The sequence below is a fragment of the Molothrus ater genome, chromosome 5 (genome assembly GCF_012460135.2).
Source record: "Molothrus ater isolate BHLD 08-10-18 breed brown headed cowbird chromosome 5, BPBGC_Mater_1.1, whole genome shotgun sequence".
In the NCBI taxonomy this organism is placed as follows: domain Eukaryota; kingdom Metazoa; phylum Chordata; class Aves; order Passeriformes; family Icteridae; genus Molothrus; species Molothrus ater.
This window is the reverse complement of record NC_050482.2, coordinates 38,223,882-38,245,676: the sequence shown is the minus strand read 5'-3', so window position 1 is coordinate 38,245,676 and position 21,795 is coordinate 38,223,882. Positions and strand designations below refer to the sequence as shown.

Here is a 21,795-nt window from a genome sequence, read left to right as displayed (position 1 = left end):
CAGCTGATGTGATACTGAGTGTTAAACTTTTCAGGTTCCTAATCCACTTGTGCATTATCTTTTGATTTATTGCTGAACAGTTTAAACCATTTTCAAAGAGGGCTCAAGCAGAAGAAATTCAGATCAAAAATCTTCGCTAAAAGTCAATCCTAGTAATTATTTATGCCAAAATTATTTCTGGCCCTTTTCAGATTTTTCTGCAGCTTCCATTATTTTGCCTACATAATCCATTACTTAAGGAGTGGGGCTCAGCTGCAATGTGAATTCACAGTCAGAAGATATTTATTGTATGAACCTGGGTAAACAGTTTAAAGTTTATTTTGCAGGGAAAATACCACTCTTTAATATCATGGGGTTTAGTTAATATTTCCAAGATACTCTGTTGAAATATAAAAGGTTATATAAATAGTAAGTATTAGTAAATTCTTGCTACATTACACAACATCAGAACACAGATATTTCAGAGTTACTCACTAACTGGGTGCTGAAAGCATCCCGTGTCACTTTACAGCTTGATTTTTTTCATCTATCAGTTTTATAACATTCTTCTAAAATTTGACATCAAAGCTTGAATTATAATTTTTGAAACACCTTCCCATGCAAACTGATATTAGTGTCTCACAGACAAGGAAATAGTTCTAAAGATTTTTTCAACCACTAAAACATAAGTGAGAAGCTTAACTCTGACTGTAAGTCATGCCTCACATGTAGCCAGCCTGTATATACATTCTACATATCCCACCTTCACCTCCCCTCTCCTGCTTCCAAATAATTCAGGACTGGTCTGGACTGGAATGACTTGCAACTTGCAGTTTAAGGCCTGGAAAAACCTAAGGCATATGTACTTGATGTTTTAGATATGCCCTTGAAAGAACCTTTTTATGATTTAACAGAGCTAGGAGAGGCACCATTGTGCATGGATACAACATACTTCCCAAGCTAACATGAGTTTAGCATTGAGACAGAGCTACCATGTGCTACAAATCATCAAACTGCAGGAGCTTGGTATTCCTAGGCAAGAACTGGCTCTGGGTAGAGGAGTCCATCTCTGGAATGTCAGCTGACACCACTCAAGAGCTGGACATATGGAGAGGACACACGGTATTGATGAATGCATGGGATGAAAGCAGGTAAGTGGGTTGCTGTTCTGTGAAAAGGGGTTCCTGCAGCATCTAGTTGTAGTTAGTGAGGAGGTTGCAAAGCAACTGCTGTGTATCAGCAAGGTAATGACCAAACATGTTCAACTGCTCCCTATGGATGATTTCTTGTTAGTAGAACAACCAAAGCAAAAAATGATGCAAAATATATTAAAAAATCCCCCATAAGGTTAAAAAAAAACCCAACCAAACAAACCAAAAAATAAAACGGAGAAAAAAAATCAATCCCAGAACAACTTCCAGAGATAGAAATAGACTATTATTCAATCCAATTAATCTAAGTAATGAAGATTAAAGTTTTAGAAAGTTATTTTCTTCTCTTTGTAAATAACACTTAAAGGCTGCCACTTGCAAGTAAAATCACTAGACACTTAAACTCCAAATTACATCTCCCTTAACCTAAGGCAATCTTGTGGTTTTCAAGAAGTTTACCTCAAACAAGGCCAGGAGAGAAATAATTTTCTAAATTATGCAGTAGCTGAAGGTAAGCAAAATGATTCAAAATGGTCAACTACAATAGCATAAAGACCCCCATAAGAGAGACACTCTTAGACTTTCACCTTCTTTTTAGCTTTCAAAATGTATACTGAATGATTTTAAACATTAATAAACAATTCACATAAAAAGGTGAAAACAATGTTTTCTAAAATAGTATGCTGTAGTACAAAGCTGAAAACAAACATTCCTACTTTATTGCAGTAAAATTTTAATTCTCCTAGATCTCAAAGTACTGAAATTTTCACAAACCATGATCAAGAACAGAGGCAGGCAGAACTTTTTTCTAAAATATTGATACTCACCGTAGAGTAGAGAGAGGATGTGCTGGAGACAAGTGATAATGAGGACCCATGTACTTTAAGAAAAGGAAAATAACATGAAATATTGCTGAAAGCATAAAACTTCCCCCATATAGCTCAATAAGTAAACAAATTTTTAAAATGAGAACCAATTTTCCACAAAGAGCAATTATGAGCTATCAGTATAGAATAGCTATTGACAGATTTCCCTGCAATTAGATGATTGTTATAGAATGAATTGTACTATACAGAAAAAACATTTTCCTGTATAAGGGACAGGTGAGTGAGCCAGTAACATTTTGTGTTATTCTCAGCAAACCAAGCATCACTTTTGTTGCTTTGACAAGAAATCACTTGATAAATGAACTCTTCAGAGAAACCAGAAATCGAGCTGTTTATACACCTGTCCTAAGCTGAGCAAATTATTTTAGTAAGAGATATGCTTTGGAAAACAGTTCACATTCCGTGGGGTGAGCTCCCAAGCTTTCCTCAGAAAGGTTGACCCGTGTAGTTGTAGTCCATGGGAAGGGGTAACTGTGAGGGGTAGTGACATATTTCCCTTAATCCTCAGTGGAGTCAGCCTCAAGAGCATTGAGTGAATGTTGTAGGGCTGCACTTTAGGAAATGGAGTTCCTGGTCTACCTGGAAATGGCAAACTGTAAAAAAAATTGCCCCTTGTGCTTCTGATGACTCTCCTGAGGAAGGCTATACCCACAGACAACTTCAAATAAGATAATTTATTTCATTACCTTTTTTATTTTTGTTTTAAAAAATGGTTTTTTTTAGAATATTTATCATTTGCCAGGGTTTGATCAAAAAAAGTATTTTGCTTTAATAGCTACCTATCTGCAAAAACCAGACACTACAAGAATACTTGGATTAGCCAAATGAACTTTAAATCTAGTTTTCTATTTACAGAAATGTGGAACACTGACCACTGAAATGGAGTGGCTTCCAAAGTATGTTTGATTTTCAGTCTCTGGTTTAAATGTCTGAGCTAAACTGCCTTTCTGCACCATGCATTACCTCACTTGTTTCACTTTAACCTTCCTTAGAGCTCCTATCTTAAAATTTATCTGACCTTCTAACAGCATCATTTCATGTTAATCTCTAATGATCATAAACTGCTGAAAACTGTTTCTTGCTGCTGCATTGACTGTCATTTACTCAGGTTGATCACAGTTATCCACTCCAGCTGGATATGAAACAGAACTAATGAAAAAGCTTTCATCAAACCCACTGGTGGCCCATTACTGAAATTCTACATTTAACACCTCTTTTTCTGTGCATTAATTGCTTTGTTTTCTCTATTACTCTTCCAGTGTTGCCTTTGATAATTGTGTTCCTCAGCAAAGGGTCTGTAGTCAGCTCTGTCCTTGAATTATGTGATATTCTTCCGTGCAGTCAGCCATCCTCTCTGTGCTGACAACTCACAGCTTGAGTTGTCCTGCACCCTGCTGCTAGTATTACATACCCAGATGTCTGCCTGATATATCATCTAAAATACAGTAAAAGGAATCAAAAAGTAGAAGCATTATTTGTCTGTTGTTTTATGTAGGACTTTTTTTATTCCTTTTATCTTGTGACCTTTGGGGCTAAGGCAAGACTTTTTTAATTTGTCTATTATAAAGATAATTTACATTGTCATCACTTAGCAGTAAGCAAGATGATTGTTATAGAATGAATTGCACAGGGTTTCAGTTGTCTTTTTTGTTTAATTAAAGCATTTCCATGACTTTGCACTCATGGGAATTCTGCAAATAATCAGATTTACCAGAAATGTTAGTTAGAAGAAAATGTTACAGTGCATTTAATTAGGAGTTGTCAGGTTCTCTGTGGATGAAAAAAGAGCGAAACCCAAAACCAAAAAAAAAAAAGAAATTCACCAAGTTCAGATGTTGCAGATAGCATTAAAGAAAGCAGACATTAATAATCTGCATAAAGTAGTGAGGTCAGTTCAAATTACAGAATTTCAATAAAGAAATTCGCATGGTGTTTGCTGCAGGAGACTGTAGGAAAGTGAGGAACATAAATGACTACAAAAGAAAGGAAATGTTAAGTAGCACTGGTGTTTGGGGAAATAAAAGGAAGCACAGAAGTAGGACTAAGAAAGCAGAGAAACACAGTAGTCAAGGTACGTTCAGCCATTTCAGATTTAGAGGAAAAAAGAATAATTTTCCAAGAATGGCTTCCTTTCCTCCAAAATTTCTGATAGGGGATTTGTATATGTATGAGATACATACAGCATTGCTTATTACTGGGTGAAAGTAATAGTGTGAAATCTTCCATGTTTCAGGATAAGAAAGGCTTGTGAGTCCAACTCAACAGGATCAATAAAAGCTTCACAAAATCATTTAAGTTTCTGTGGTGCAGGGTGCAGAAGAAATATTTTACAATTTTACTATGTTTTGGACATCTATTTTGGGACGTGTTTGTCAATTTACATAGTTACTCAGTCTTACCTTCTTCCATGCTGTCCCTGAATGAACCTGAATGACTGATTGCTCGTGGTCTCTCTTCCAAGGACGTAGCACTGCCACACAGCTGGGAGTCATCGTAGAGATCAAAAGAGGTGTCCTGTGCAGGGATGCTGTTTGAACGCATCATGCTGGGTCCAGGAAGGTTAAACTGTGATAGGCTGGTTGGACTCACTGGAATAAAAAGCTTTATTATTGAAGCACATTTCTATTAAGTGAATTTTGCTTCTGCACAAAATTTTAATGTAGGACTAGCACTAGGTGGACTTCATGCTGTTGAGACAATGGAAGGCTTTTTTTCCTACATTTAAAGCTTCAACAAAAAGGTGGAGCAGATGGCCTCAAAAGAGCTGGATGACATTAATCCTGTAAAGCACATGGTAACGCTAACACTGCTGCTAAGGCCAAAGTTTATTTGCATATATAAGATATTTATCCTTTGATTTACAGGAGCACACCTACCACTATATTAGGTTAAATATTTGTGCAAAGGCCTCAGTTAAATCTCATCCTAATAAAGAGGTGTAGTCAGACACGGTTAAAATCAAGAACAGTGTTGATGAACCTACTTTAAGCTTTCACAAAGCTTTTTTGCCAGTAGGAAGGAAAGCCTAGCTATGGTTCCCCTGGACCACACAACCTCAATGCCTAGGAGAAAAAGCTAACTGTCTAGCCAAATTCACCCTCAGTATTTGGACTTTTAGTTTAGATTTGGACTTTTAGTTTAGTCCAAGATGAGTCCTAAGTTATAAACTACCAGAACAGCTGTGTTGTGAGAGCAAATTATTCCACAGGGCTATGAAAACTGAAATAAAGCAAAGGACAATGAAAAAATAAATTTTAAACCCCATGATCTTATTTCTCTCTATTGTGAGTACACAAGAACTATGAACAAAAAGAAAATGCCATGATTGCCATGAGAAAATAATATAGTGAAAAAACACTGCCTATAACTGTGACATGGAAAAAACTGTCTAAAACTACAGGAGGAAAATTCAAAGCAGTGGTTTGTTTAACGAGGATCCAATTTAATTTTTAAAAGTAGCTTAGCTCAACTTCTTTTCCTGTATGTAGTAAAGACTAACATGTATATGTCTGATCAAATTTCTTTTGAGTGATCGTAACCTACAGATGCCATAAGCTGTGACAGAGAGATAGAAGTCTTAATTCTTCAAAGGATGTTAGTAATTCCTTACTAGGGGCTTAAATCATAAAAAGCCCATTGCGAACCTAAGTATGTGACAAATTCAGTGGAGAGAAGTAGGTTTTATTCAGAATTAAAGAAAGAAATAATACTATAAAAAAATAAACTTGTGTTGGATTAATTTGAAACAATATTCAGAAGAACCAAATCTAAACTTTGGTTTGTAAACAAATAAAACCGCAATGTCACTCACATCCCAAAATACTATATTACATTCAAGGTTAGGTTTGGAATGGGTCCAGTGCAGTTACAGCCAGGTCCAGCTACTGAAACACATTGAAAAGGTCTATCTCAAAGCAAACCTCCTTGTAGGAAAAATGCAATGTTTAGTTTCTGACATTCCCTGGAATCATTGAAAAGAATCCTACTGACTATGAAATCTAAAAGATGAATAGCTTTGAACTAGAAGCTAATTTCCACTCTCCCTCAAAATTTATCTCCTTGATCAAGTCATAAAGAATCTGTCCTTCTTTTTTCCTCTCTGCAAAATAGGTGGTACTTTGACCCACTTCATTAACCACACTGTGAATTTCCCCTCATTAGTGAGGTACAATAATATGGTGATGACGATGTTAAAAATAAACTACCTAGCCTGGCAGACTAAGAAATATGTACAGCTGAATTTTATGGTTCCATTAAAGAGAGGGAGAAACAGTGAAGGGAAACAGCATTTACCCAGGTTGGAAAAGTGATATTTTCCAGTTGCAGATGAAGACATAGCTGAAGGAGAGACAAGCGGGGACTGACTGCCAGTGTCCTGCAGGCCTCCGGTTGAATGGGAGCGCAGCCATTCCTTGCCTTCCTCCTGACTTGTCTGCCGGGATGATGGTGTGTATCTGAAAAACCACAGCTGGCATGCTCAAGACAATGACAAGGTGATGCCTTAGAAAGAAACAGCTGTCACATAAATACCCTTCACCAGTTAGACAGAACAAATCCCTAGGAAAACATCAAGTCCAGTCAAGTGATTATGTCCAGAGATTTTAACTAGATACAGTTTACCATTGGGTTACACTGAAAACATACAGGACTTGAACCCCCCCTTACTCTTCATCCCCCTCCCCAAAACAGCCTTCCCTTCTTTCGAAGAGACAGGATGATAAACCATAGCAGACAGACAACTGAGCTGACAGAAAAGGACATCAAAGCTATAGGAAGTGTACAGGTTGATGCAAAAGCTTGGAAGCTGTATGGTTAGGATGGGGATAGACAGAATAGAAGCCAAGTAACGTTAGTAGCCACTTACAAAATGACATCTGTCACACATCATGTGGGCAACTGATTAGACAACAGGAGTGAAACAGATCAACAACTCTGAAAGAGGAGTTTGCATTGGTAATGACAGCTGCTCATGGTCATATGCACTAGATGCGCTGCTCTGAATGCTACCTGACATTGTGTCCTGCCCCAAACTGAGGGGAGGGAAAGGGACAGGAAAAATAAAAAATTAGCAGAAAGAAGTTCTCTGGAAGGAAGAAGTTTGGCAATCAAATAATTAATCAACTGCTTCCTATGGTAAACCAATAAAACAAGTGCAATGTGACATGTGGGCCAAGAGGGAGAACTGGTAACTCACTGGGTCCAGCCTTGGCTGAGCTGGAAGAAAGACAATTCTGGCAGTGATTAAACATTAAAATGTGCAGACAGTGTGGGTCTTAATCAAGAGATTTCTTTTCAGCAATGTCTGAAAATCAGAATGAAATGCTTCATTCAGACAAAATCCTGCTGAGAAATGAACACCTCCTTTGCTACTGTCATGAGCCATCAGTGTTCCCCAAAACAGCAGTGCAGAAAGGGCTTTTGATATTCTGGCTTCAGGCTTGTGAGGCACAAGTGTTTCTGCTTAGAGAGAAAATTAAATGAACATGTAAGTTCTTGTGTTGTGCTTGGGGTGTTGTACAGTATTTTACAGCAGTAAACCATCTTGACCTCATTAAATATTAACTTCCTTTCTCCTTTCAAAAATACAGCTATGATCTTTGCCTATAATTGTGGTAGAGCACAAAGTTACTGAGTGGTTATCAGATTGGAAAGATGGCAAAACAAGAAATCAGGATGTGAGTTTTGGACTGGCTTCTCTGCACATTAAATCAAACAGAATTTTTTTCCTGGGCTAACTGATCTTTTTTATATGCCTATAAGCACTATTCCCACTCCAATTCACTTTCAGCTTTCAGCCACCGTTACAGCTGTACAGCCACAAACTTTGATCATCCCATAGTATCCTCACAGGGTCCTCACTATGCCTTTAATGTCTTCCACCTTTTCCATTCTCTCCAAATCCAAAGTGATTGTTCTGTGATGATAAAAATGTTGACTAAATTCTTATTAAGGAACAGCTAGTGCCGAACGTCAGAAGGTGCATTATAGTGACAACAGTTTAGCACTATCTTAAAATTTCACAAATATTTACTCATAACTCAGGAGATTTAATGGTGCAATCTCAGTTATTAGAAAGCTGCAGTGTCTGTATGCATGCACATATATCCTTGCTTGCCAAATCTTCTTCCCCGATTGGGGAGATGGGCTTCTATGCCTCATGAGACTAACAAAGTTACCTAATAATCTGCTCTTTTCACCATGGAGGAGAGAAGAGGGTAGATAAATTCTGTTTTCTGTGATGAAGACAGAATTTAGTGAAGTGTTAGTAGCAAAGCTGGACTCTGTATTGCTGGATAAGGACCAAGAAAACTGTATGGAGCAGCAAACATTTTATACTTACAAACCTTGGATAGTAAAATTAGTATTTTCTAGCCCTACCCTTCAGTAGCTCTCCAGTTCAAACTGCATGAGTGTTTGCATGAGTCCAAAGTCAGATCCACCTCTAAAATCTTGTTTTTCTCCATAATGTTTTCAATAATTAGACCTATTGAATTGCATAAATATATTGTTCTGTCTCTTTTAGCTCTCCAGGATTCAAAGTCTTTTAAAGATTCATTCCATAAGGAAATGATCCCTAATAGTATTTACTTTCCATGGTATCTCTTGAAAGAAGATTTATTCCTTAGGCAGACATGGAAAGAAAAAGTCCATTGTTAAAATTTACATTTTATGGTTTGAATTGAAATTCCAAGAGCTCTGTTGTAAACAGGATCAACAGAAGGAGAAAGAAAAATAAAGGCAGCATAGAAGAGGTTACAGGAAAATAGAGAAGCAGCAGTCATGCTCAAAAATATATATACCTTAATCCCTTTTTGGGTAGTGTATTTCTGTCAAGCTGCATGCTGTTAAAACAAAAAAAAAATCCCTAAGGACATACAGCAAACAGGACTGTTCAGAATCACAAATTTTAAAGCTCTAGGTTTGTGTGAATAACAGAAGGTCATTTAACTTCTTTTAATATAACTTTCATGATAAATCCTGTACTCGTTGGAAGGAACAATAGGACATGGACTGCTGCACATTCATTTTTCATCTAGACACGCTCTGGGCTGGGTCAATAGTAATTTGGAGACTGTCCAAGTCAGAAAGAAGTGCTTCTTTACTATTTCTAACCTTTCTACAGCTTTGCTCTGCAATCTGTGTGAGAATCATATGGTCACAGTGTGAATCTTTATTTTTCACAGTTGCTTATGATAAGGCAATAGATTTCCAAAAGAAATGAAGGCTGTGGCACCTGCTAAGAGGCAGCATGGCCTTGCCAGAAGCCAAATGACAGCTCTGCATGTAGAAATATGTCCTAAAGATTCAGACACTTGGCTTTCTATTGTTGAGGGGATCACACTGTAAGGTGATGGTGGGGACAATGAAAAGTGGCACCAGAGCGATGTTGTTCCATTTTCCTGCACACAAAGCGTCAGAGTGGCTGAATACCCAAAACACATGGATGGAGTTTTCCTCATTTAAACCCCATCACTGGAAGAGCACCCACTAGCCCTCCTTCCAAGTGCCATTTCAGCATTTCATCATAAAGTGTTGGAAAATTGGTCTCCGGTCGGTGTGGTTTGAAATAGTTATCATCAAGTAAGTATTGCAAAGTTCTCTCACTTTAGAACATAGCTTAGTGCCATCGCATGGATCAAATGGCAAAATGGCTTTTGAAAGCTTCTGTATTACATATCATAATCACACCTCTGAGAGCAGCAGTAACTTAGGACCCTTGCTACCCAAGAAACACCCTTATTAAAGGTGTTTCCTGTTGTGCTGTGGGTGATGGGAGTCCTACTGTCATGTATCCTTGATCCTAGCAGATAAAGGCAGTGAAAACACTGCTGGCATGGACAGTGCATTACTATCAGGGCTTGGGCAAATAGAAGCAAACTATTTTACCGCCAGTAAATTTTAGAGACAATTTTACTAGTTAAATGAAGGGCCTTGTTCTGCATTTGGAGAAAGCAAATGAAAGGAGAAAATCAGCAGTATTTCAGCACAGGCCCAGTTATCATGATCCATGTGGAGTAATCCCATGGCCCATGTCAGACAGAGGACTGTATTTTCAGCATTTTGCTCCCAACATAACTAACAGGACCTAGAATGGCTGGCAAAAAGAAAACGTAAATTTGAATGAATGATTCACTTTTTTTTTCTTCACAGAGAAATGCAGCCTTGATGTTCCTTCGTTTACCTTTATGCACCTCTAAATTTCAAGATGAATAAACATGATCAAAACACCAGTTTCTTATGCAAACACTTAAAAGTGCAAATGAACAATGTATTTTCCAATATTACTTTGACTTGGAGATATATTTATTTAAAAGTAATCTATAGTACATTATCTAAAAATAAGGGAGTCAGTTCTCCTTTAAACCAACCCACAAGCCAAAAGGTATGCCAGTCATATAAGGTTAAGATTGACCATAAGATTTTCCAAAAATCTTCTGAATTCAGATGATCAAATGAAATAGGGATGAATATTCCTCAACATAAACATGGAATTATTGCAACTGCAATAAAGTAAGTGTAGCAAAAGCTCATCGTGTTTTTAAAATAATAATGCTTACAAAGATGCTCCTAGATTTTAGATAATTATATGAAACCATTAAGCAAAGTTTCATGTAACTATTACTTCAGACCAATAACTGCCCATATCTTTTTAATATCTGAAATCACTCATCCACCAAAAGCTGGGTTCATTGCTTCCACAGAAACCGGACTTTTGGTAAACAGAACTTAATTTACCTCACATCTCTGGAGTTGATAATGATAATAAAGACAGTCCTTTCCTGAAAGAAGCAATGCATACATGGACAAAGAGCAATATAAAGAGAGGATGAGAATATAATAATATTCCTGATATTTTCCTTTGCTAGGTAAATTGGAAAAAGCAATCTTGCAAAAAGATGAAGACATAGGCTGAAGTTATCAAGCCCATTGTATCTCATTCTCTTTTGTTTATTTTAAACTGCTGAAACTGACTATAACTTCTATGAGGGAAATTACAGGAAGCCTTACATTCCCCATTTTCCTACCTGCCCTTAGTGATGAGCTTATCTTGGGAAAGGGCCATAATAGCATATCCTTGAGCTACATCTAACTCTTTCAGAGCTGCTAAGGAATAAAACAAATTATTCCAAGCTAAGAAACAGCTAGGGAGCTCCATGACAAGCTGGGCCAAGCTGATATGGGTCTTACAAATTAGTTTCTACAAAGGCTAGGCATATAAGAAAATCTGATACGTGATGCACTGTTTCACACCTTAAAAACCACAACTATCAGTTATGATAATTTCAAATAATTGAAAGTCTTGAAGGGCTTAAGTGGATTTCAATGCACTTTCATAGCACTCAAAACTACACATTCTTTTAAAGCAAACTAGAGAAAGCCAGTCATGTAAGTAAAAAACCACTTCCACTCTGCTAATCTTAAAATGCAGCTATTACTGCTGATCAGAACATTGTTTATTCTATATTTCTGCATTTTTATGCCTTCCTTGCCGTGTCCTTCAGATTAAGCAGAAGAAAGTTACAAATTTGCAATGCTCAACAGCAATTAAGGGTTTGAAAGAACTACTGGTGATGTGTCCACTTGGAAAATTTTACAACTAAGGCAGTAATATTTTCAATTAACCCCAGAAGATGGTTTTATTTTAGAGTATAAGTACCTGCATGATCATTTTAATCCCTCTGAATTGCTGTAAGGTACAAGTGTCCTCCCATATAGGGAGCTACACTGCTACGACAGTAGAATTAGACTTTTCTGAATACTGCTAGTGCAAAACCATCAAAAGGCCTAAGAGAGATGCAAAATAATTTCCTTCTGGAAAAAAAATATTTTGCTTTCTTTTACTGAGTCTATTTTCTGGTTGTTACAATGCAACAGAATCTCATTGAATGATACAGAATTTGGCTAGAGTGAACTCTGACACTGCACTCCAGGAGCTGTCAGGGAGCTCTGCGTTGATGCCGCACCATCACTCAGTGGGCAGCCTGAAAACTGTGGGCAAAGTCTGAGCATCCCTAGAGAGACGGGGGCAAAAATAGCAGAGACCTTGCAGATTTGCTGTCTCCATGAAAGGTGACTCTTTTTTTGGAGGCAGTCAGGGGCTATTTTCCTTCAAAGAAAATGCAGAGGTACTCTGAGATTTTGTCCTCATTTTCTGTGTTCCTTCCAGCTGTTCCTTCCTAAAACTTGATGTCCCAAAGTATTAAGGACAATGGGATATTTACTTTCTAAAACTTATATGCAACATTTTCATTTTCAAAATGCTTTTTCCCAGCATGGCACTACAGCTCTGTACACATGTACTGCAAGATAGCCTCACTATTTTCCATTTTGTACCTATGCAAATACATCCTGCCCTGTATATCCCTTCGGACCAATCAGCCTTTGGTCACTCACCTTCAGTAACTCTTTACCAACTAGAACTTTTTCCTCCCATTTGCTTATAAGACTGTTATTAGGAATAGCACTTAAAGCTTTAGTAAATTCAGGATTTTTATTGCAGTTACTATTTTTCTGCTATTCAGAGAGGATATTTTCCTGCCAATGAATTAAATTAGCCTTTATTATTTAAAAGGCTGTTAATGACCAATCTCATGTTATTTGTTACTTAACCTATTTTGTTTAATGTCTTCTGTATTTTTCCAGGCCAACTGGCCTTCCCATAATGTCCTTGCTCTCCATCCCTGCTCTCCTCCTCACTCTTTCCTCAGCAGAGAGCCTTTGAAAACTTTTCTCCAATTCTAATGACTTCAGGGTTCCAGGCTCTGCCTGAAGCTTGGAAATGAAAAGTTCATCAGGACCAGTAAACTGAAGATAACTTCAACCTTTTCATTTCCTCTTAGTATGCTTTCCATTAGCTCTCTCCTCTCTTTCAGTTTTTTCCTGCATTTTCTCTGCACGGACTTTATGTTGCTTGCTAGTTGTACCTCATGGTGCACTTTGTGCTTTCTGATTTTGTCCCTACATTACATTAGTACATCTGATTGTAAGGACTGCTGATTCAGCCTTTTGCAAGCTCTAGAGTGACTGAAGAAAAAGAAAAAAACCTCCTTGCAGATAATTTTTTATGCTATGCCATGCTATAATTAGTATAATGAAAGGCATTTCAAATATGAGATTACAAAGAAAAAAGGACATAATGTGCTGCCAAGCATATCTGTCTCCAAAGTTGCAAATCAATGCTTTTGTTGTGGAAAAATAATTTGCTACAAGTAGGTTTTCATGTATAAAAGAGTTTAGAAACTCAGCACTTGTATCAGACCTTTTAGAAAAATTGAACTGCAAAAACCCTGTTGGGGCTATAATTCAAGAAATGACACCATTTACTCTAGGTACATATATTTGTTTTGAGGCCAGATCAACACGAACAATGGCTCTCACTGGACTTAATCGTAATATCCCCATATGGACTAATCTGAAACAAAAATATTGCCAACGGCAAAGTATTTGGAACCACTGAAATTAAGTCACTGAACAAATACATAAAGTATTAGCAGTGGAGGTTGCTCAGAAACTTCTGCCAAGCCGTTAATTTTTGAAACGTGATTTTTAAGATCCTGTGTATCAATATAATTTTTGGCATGAATTCATACTGGTCCACATCATTCTAGTGACCTCATCATCCATATATGTGGCAGTGAAGGATTTTGTAAGCTTAGTATTAATAACTGACCTTTTAAGAAATATTGTCACATTCAGTGCATAGTACACAAATTCAAATATCTATGTGAAAATTAAAGGCAAAGTGCAAACTACAAATTGCTTGTGTATCAGTGTATTTATAATGACTATATTGTTAACAATACTACATATTGTTAGTGTATGTTATATTGGTACATATATATCTTTTATAATTATTAAAATAATATATTAGTATATAATCGTAATATAATTTGTATATTAGTAAGAGGTGTGATTTTTAGCTGATATAGTAATACTTATGAATGCAACATAAGAAAATGAAATCTATGAAAAGTTTCCATCTAGATTTCTCAATGTTTTGATAATGAGGTTTTTTTAAATGCTGGCTTACTGAAAGTGAATTCCTTCTATGCAAAGGATAGGTATCGAACAATCTCTGAGTTTATATAATAAAGGGCAAAAAAACTCTACGTTGTATGTTAAAGGTCTTTTCTCCTTAAAATGTTTGGGATGTTAAAAAACTAATTAAGTTTAAAATATTTTTGACTGTTTCAGTAAAATTTCATTTTTTGAATCAAAGGCTAATGAAATATTTAGTATTGATTTTACAGTCCCCATGTGAGATAAGAGTTTCACTGTCAAATCCTGAAAATTTTCATGGGAAACATAAGTTACTTAGTTCCTAGAAAAGATTATTTTTTTTCTCTCTTTCCAAAGCCAGATAAATGTTTCAAAAAGGAAAAAAAAAAATTAAAAAAAGGAAAAAAAAAAGAAAAAAAACAAAGAAAAAATCTTGGTTCAACTGTGCCAGACTGGTCGCACCTTTTATAATGTAACTTAAATGGTAAAATGTCTGCATATAAAAAAATTCTTTAATAGAGCAAACAGAAAAACATTTTCTTGCATTTTTTTGTCCGTTCTGGGCACTTGCCAGGACTGATCATACAAAAAGAATCTCATCTTGTAAACTGTCTCCCTGCCAGTGAAGCTACACTTCAGTAAGGATCTGTGTAATGATTACCATGTAAGAAGAAACTTGTCAAGACTGAGTATTTTAAGGCAAGACTGGTCAGCTGAAGACCAGGACACACCAGCTCTGCCTGTGCTTTCAGCTAATGGGAAGAGAAAAGCAGGGGTCCCCCAGCTGGAGGTTTGCTTGTTTTGGAACTGCCAAATGCTGGGACAGCAGGTGGATCCTGCTGCAAGAATCATTATGTGCCTCTTGGCTGTTTACACTTGCCTTTAGTTAGACAATTTTCCCCCTTTTCTCTCACTGTCTCCAGAACAAGGAAACTCAAAAAATTCTCAAGGTAGAAAAAGTGCTTGTAAAACCTTAAAAGGCAGTTGATTCCACAGCACAATGCCTTTCATTTCTCTTTTCTTCCTTCCTTTTATTACATGAAGGACGAAGCTGCTAATTAAACAGCGTCCCTTTAGCAAAAAAGGTGGAGGGGTTTTTTTTTTTGGCTCCTGTCCTTTTGCCTCTCACTTATTTTGTGGTCACTATATCTATAGGCAAGCTCACCTTTCCGAAAGAGTAGATCTGACGCTTCCAGTCCTCATGAGCAGGCTCTGAACCTCCTGAGTGCTTGTTGTCAGTCCAGAGAGAGAGCCATGATGGCTAAGAGGGAGGTCAATAGACTCGGAACTGGTGTGAAGGCTAGTCATGGACTGGTAACTTGGTGTGTCCTTACTGCCCGCTGAAGAGCTGCTCAGGTTTGCAGCCCACACAAGACCACCTGATGTGAAAGAGTGCACTGAGGCAGGACTGGAAGCCAGGGAGTGACTTAAGCTTACAACATCTGCATTTAAGTCCGAAGGTTTACTGAAGAGGGGGCTGCTGCTACCACTTTGCCCACCTGCACTGCCCATGCTGCCTGTGCCCGAGGATGGCGATTCCAGGCTGCCTTGCCGTGCCAATGTGGTACTAGGGCTGGGCATTGCCGATGTGGGTTTCACACCTTCAGTACTGGGTGCAGAGGCAGCTTTACCACTTGCCTTGGCACCAAACAACCTAAATGTAAAACAAATAGCTTTAGAGAAACTGATAGCCGCATTAAACATTCATGGCGCAACATCCTAAGAGCCAAACTACACATTTTTAATTACTGCTACGAAAATCACGCCTACCTAGTTGATCAATCACAGCACAAATTTAAATTCACTTAACCATATCACAATTATCATGGCTTGTTTCTTTATAACTGCTCTTACTCACTCCTATTGAGACGTGCTCTTTGTTTGCACAGACCCTCCCAGAGAGAGGTAAAATAATCACATTTTTGTCTTCCTAGTTCATAAACAGATTACACTTTCACCCAAATTCAGTAATTAAGCATTCCCAAGTCATTAGCTTTTAAACTCCTCATCTCTCAAATCTGCTTAAATGATTGCAACAAACACTTGCAAAATGCTAAATCCTTCATATTTTAATAAACATCTAAGTATTTGTGCAAAATTCCCCTCTTGCTGGTTTTTTTTTTGCACAGATGGTCATGTGGTCATCAGTCATGTAGTAACCACTCAGAATAAACTGCACCATGGCTAAATGGGCTCAGTTTGTCTCCAAGGGCAGGAATGATAAAATTGTATGTCACAGTTATAATATCTTCCAGCAACTCTAGATATGAAAATTCTATAGTGATGATGAAAAAATAGACTTCAAGTCCTCTAAAATTTGAACTAAAAGGTCATGCAACGTTTTAATGTATTTCTGGAAATATTTTAAGCTGCAGTTAATGTACAGCTTATAAATTAAAGGTAAAAAAATGCAAAAGTTATCATGATGTAAAGTAAGCATGTCTAGCAAGATAAGAACCCGTTTTACATTTTGCCAAGCCCACAAAACTAAGCTGCAGCTCCCCAGCTGCCTGGAGATGATGGTTTGGTAAGTAGGCACAAGAGGGCACTGTCGGCTTTTTCTCCAGCAGTGAAAGTGCTCCATCCCAATTCATGGAGCACTCACTCATCCAGATTTATACTTCCAGAAATGTTACAATAGAGCATTTACAATTGAAATTTAGCCTTGCCAATGCTTGTGTCAAAAAATGGAACGAAGCTGCTAAGATAATGAAGTGTTTGTAGCTGATGCTGCCAACAATGGGAAAGCAAATCTAACTCTATAATTTAAAGAGCTCTTCAGTTCTCCATCCAGAATGTGGCAATGCCTGTTCCATTGAGAGAATGTGCCTGAACATAGGGTCCTTCTTCCCTTTGGGGGTTTACTGCAGTATTGAGAAGAAACTGCACATGCGGCTGAACTTAGAATCACAGAACATCTTGTGTAGGAAGGGGCCCATAAGATCAGTGATTCCACCTTCTAAGCTTCAAACTGTGGTTATGGGGATGTACCTAAAATGCTTAAACCTCAGGGAGCAGCCATTTCAGGTCTGGGAAGGTCTTCAAATCTCAAATAAATCATTGTGTTGTATGAAAAAAATACTGCCCTTTTATTTTCCTGTACTTAACTTGTTTGTGGCAAAATATTCCCTGAAAAGGCTTTTTGCACAGTACTTCAACATACTGAAAATCCCTGCTTTATATATTGCAACTTCAGGGAATCATAGAAACGCACTAACCTTCGAAACGTGGGGGAAGCAATATCTGGGTATTTGGATCCTGGCTGTCTAAGTCCTGGTGTGCCAGAGGCGCTTGCAGAAGTTGGGCTGGATTTAGGAGAGCTGGACAGTGAGACGCTTTCAGAATCTGACACGGCCACTTTCTCTTTTTCCTTGTCCGTCTGGTTGACGGTGACAGGGCTGGACCTCCCGGACCCGATCTTGCTCGGCTCTCGCAGTTTGGTGGCAGCAGCACCCGCAGACTTGCTGCTCACGTTGGAGTCGATGCTGCTGGTGCTGGAGCGGTGGCCACCCCGGCCGGGGATCCCGCTGCCGCTGGATTTCGAGGGGCGAGGCAGACTCCGGTACTGCAGAGTTGTCTTTGAGCTCACATGCAGGACGCCGTCATCCTGATTTTGGGAACCGTCTAAGCTCGTCTTCCTCCCTGCGTTGGATTTCCCAGTGATGGCTGAGGATTTTGGCATTTTTCCTAGCGTTGCTGACCCGCTTGTGATCGTTGCTCCACTTGTGGTGATTATGGTAGAAGATCCCAACCCAGACTTCTTGAATCCAAATGACCCTGTAGCAGTTGATCTCCCAATGCCAGAGGGAGGCTTTTTCCCTTCATCACCACTGCTCTTCCCTGCATCTGACGGAGATCTCTGTATGGAGGCTCCTTTCAGTGGAGTTTTCACTTTTTCTGAAGCTTTTGCATCATCGGTTTTTCCTAAGTAAAAGAATATCTGAAATGGTCACTTGTGTTTAAGCTGCAATGTCTAAATATGTAATTTCAACACTGTATGATTATACTTTCAAAATGAAAAAATACACAAATAGAATTCCCCTAAGGGAACAGGCCGGTTTGGTTTTAAGTCTCCCATCAGCTATCTGTAGGACACACTACAGATAAGCTTTAAGTATTAAAAGCTTGAAATTCCCGTGAGAACTTCCACTTTCATAGATAGGTGTAAAATGTAGTTGTAGAAAATTATCTTGAATGACCCATAAGGAATCTTGACTGATTTATTTTTTTTCTGTTAACAGTATTTCTGTATGAAAGAAATAATACTTGAAAATAAAACATTACATGTAATAAACATCTCCTGAAGTATGACATCAATGATGTGTGTAGAAATTAGTGGTACTTATAGAGTTCTTCAGTTTTCACTGATTACATCTTTTTAGGGTATGACTAAGTTTGTTCTGGTTAGTTACACAAAATTATCAGGGAGAGATTATGTTATGGAATTAATCGTCTTGATCTGTAACAATATCAATTACACAAGTTAATTAGTCTTTGTTGAATCCTTGATGACTTCTCAAGATTTTTGATTTTTTTGTGAGGTTTTCTTCAGTCCTGTCTAGGCTTGTGACTATATAACATATATTTATACTTTTCTTCTGTATTTCCTAAAATTTTATTGTCACATGCAGGAAGGTCAAAGTAAGATGTTCTGCTATACCAGAAAGTATCCTTTTCCTGTTTCACAAATAGATAAAAATTGCCATTTCAATTCTAATTTATCTCTAAGCATCTACTGTATACAACTAATAACTCCTAAAACATACCAAAGTTTTTAATTTACTCTTGGAAGCTTTGGAGGTGGATGACCTAATTTCTCTAAAGAAACTAAAATGTAATAAAGAGTGACACCTGCAAAGCAGAACTAACTTCATTCATGTTTTTATCCAGCTCACACTTAATGTTACACAAACAGATGCACATGCCATGATACAGATCAGACTCTGACCCAGCAAACATACAGCTCATTAGTAGCTAAGGCCTCAATTCTGTGTTGCACAGTGGCTGCCTGATCACCTTGAGCAAAACAGATCTGGAAAGCTTAGCTTGGTGTTCAGAAAACCTTTAAGTATCTCCATTTTTAATTGCTACTAGAGGGATATAATTTCTGTATCCATATGATCACCATGGCAGTGTTCCTCAGGGATCTCTCAGACCAGAGACTGATCAATCTTTAGCAGTTCCAAATTGCAAAGAAACAAAAGGGGTTCACAAAGGGCAGAACTTATTCTGAGATCTTTGTTAGTTGCCCTTACCACTAGGGGCTGAAGCATGCACTGTTGTCTCAGGACATGAAAAAGCACCAGAAAATGTTCTACTGAGAATACACATTTCCTTAGTAAAATGATGGATTAGGATTAGATGCTTTTAATAATTATCTCTTTCATCAGCTTTGTATTTTTTGCTTCAAAACTAGATTGCAGAAGTGGTTACTACTTCTGAGAGGCTTTCCAAAATTAGGTAGGAGGGCATTTAGCACTGAAAGTGCGTAAAAATACTTTTTGTTTTACAAAAAGTATTTAACAGTGGCGTAGAACACTCACAGTATCTGGAATGTGATAATTTAGCTTTAGTTCAGAAATAACTAAAAATATCATTTGGAGTCCCCTCCCTTGAATATTAAATGTTTTTGATTCAACTTCTAATATTTGGCCATTTCTATCCATATGTTGAATTATCAAAGGTAACTTTTTCTAGAGAATAAAGATAAGGCACAGATGAGTCCAAAATACTTCTAAGAATTAATAGGCATTGACATACACAGATGACAGCACAACAAAATGCAATCACAATTTTTGTTATGGATGCACCCATGTGTACTTAAAAAATTATTATTATGCATGTAGCAAATTAACAGAAATGAAAACGTTATTTTAATATTAAAATCTGAGCTTGCAGTCATTTATGGGAGGAGCAAACGATATACATATATGTATACATCTATAACATCCATCAATTATTTTAAGACCACCGTAATCTGAACTACAGAAGTTTCCTACCTGGGGTCTTGAGTGCACTTGTTCCTGCTTTGTGCCTGGACTGAGCTGTTCCTACTTGTGCAGTCATGCCTCTCCTCCAAGATCCGGTCTGTGATACAGAGAGAGATGTTTTCTGCCCCCCCTTCTCTGACTCTTCAGACAGCCCTGAGGGAAGGCCTTTCCACTTGCCACTGCTGTCTACGCTGCTGTCAAAGTCTTCCTCTGGCTTCTTCAGCTCTTCAGTGCTTCCCCAAGTTTCACTGTCTGTAACTGAGCGCTTCTCTGAGTCCGTCTTCAGCTACAAGAGATTTGTGTGAGATATGGTCAGTCCCAGCATCTCTGTTATTTGCTGATTTCTTAAATCATAGCAGGGGAGGAGAATTTGGCCTATTTGCAGAAAGGGCCACAGAAACTTCTAAAGCATTAGTATACTGATTCCAAAAGTTTAAAAACATACAAAATATAGCCATTTGAGAATGACATCTCTCTTTCTTTTATTTGCAAAAGATTTAATCCCTTTCCTTTTTCCCTTAATCCCTATTATAGATAAACTATAATACAGTGAAAGGTAATTCACTCTAATTATCAGTGGTGATACCTTATTGTTCCTCAATTAAATCTAAATTTCAGAAGTGAATCACTGTGCTGAGAAGTTTTACTAAAAGCTTGGGTGAGCAAATTCCTGAATACACTACTAAAATCACCTCAGTCTGGCTTCCTGCCTTTTCCTACCCAAGACTTCCAATGACTGGATTAGGAATATTTCTCCAGCAGAACAGAGTATGTTGTGCCACCAGTGAGCAAGGATAGCATCTTCCCCAAAAATACTTGTGCTACAGCTGATGGCTTTTCTACTGGCCTGTCTCCACAGAAATGAATTCTGTCCAACAAGAAACTCTCTCTAGCTATATCAGCTAACAGAGCAGAGGAGAGGCGTATGCCAGCACTACTCATCCCTTGTGTGAAGGCAACCAGCTGGGCTCATGCTCCCTCTGAAACTCAGACCCACTTGGAGGATACACCAGTGAGGACCTAAATCCCCTGTGGCATCTGCTTTCCCTGAGGCATGCTGATAGGGGAGTGCTGAAGGGGCAGCCCAACAAGACAATGCAGAAGCTGTGAAAGTGGCTTAAATAGAAACAGAGACTGACCCTACCCTCTGTGTCTGACAAGACCGGTGTTCTTTGTGCTGACAGGCTGTTCAGTGTAACTCTTCCTTCTGTGTTTTTCTGCAGCCTCCTGACCTCAGTCTGAAGCCTTATTTGCACATCACCCTCTCACCACTCCTGCCTGCCTCTGCCCCTCTTTAACAGCAAAAATATGGTGCTGCTCTCAGGTATCACCAGCCGAAGAGGGACTGCAAAATGGATCTCATTGAGGGACTGGCTATTTATTATCCTGGGCTGTCACAGCTCCTTCACCACAGAGATCCCTCTGTGGCTGTGTCCTAGGCACTGCTGCCATAGATTAATACTGATTACGTGACAGACAGAATAATTAGATCCTGTTTACATATTTGTCAGCTGAGATGTACAAAAGGCAAAAGCTCTCTACATTTCCATAATTACGTATGTGCTTTGGATGAGCTAGCACAGACTATGGGTAAGGATTAACAAGCAAATATCTACAAAAAATATTGCAGGGTCCTTCAGAAGCAAGTTTTCATTGAAGCTATTGTTACAACATGTGTAACGTGTAACAACATGCTTACAGACATTTTATCATAAATGAATGACTGTAAAGGTATAGTCATACATTTTTAAAGCAAACTGCTTAATTTAAAAAAAAAGAGTAGTGCAA

General features: G+C 38.0%; 1 protein-coding gene across 9 annotated transcripts in view; it reads right to left on the bottom strand.

The window, feature by feature from the left end:
* The window catches only part of NAV3 (neuron navigator 3), a 509,813-nt gene that overhangs the window by 42,540 nt on the left and 445,478 nt on the right, over positions 1-21,795 (bottom strand). For 7 of the 9 annotated variants that reach the window (XM_036400276.2, XM_036400277.2, XM_036400271.2 and 4 more), the window contains 7 exons: positions 20,017-20,293; positions 17,236-17,941; positions 15,183-15,671; positions 8,818-8,859; positions 6,311-6,471; positions 4,417-4,605; positions 1,958-2,010 (listed from right to left, as the gene is read on the bottom strand). In XM_036400276.2, coding sequence (XP_036256169.1) covers positions 1,958-2,010; positions 4,417-4,605; positions 6,311-6,471; positions 8,818-8,859; positions 15,183-15,671; positions 17,236-17,941; positions 20,017-20,293 — 1,917 coding nt within the window. The remainder of the gene's footprint in view (positions 1-1,957; positions 2,011-4,416; positions 4,606-6,310; positions 6,472-8,817; positions 8,860-15,182; positions 15,672-17,235; positions 17,942-20,016; positions 20,294-21,795) is intronic. The other 2 variants (XM_036400273.2, XM_036400278.2) reach the window with 2 other exon arrangements.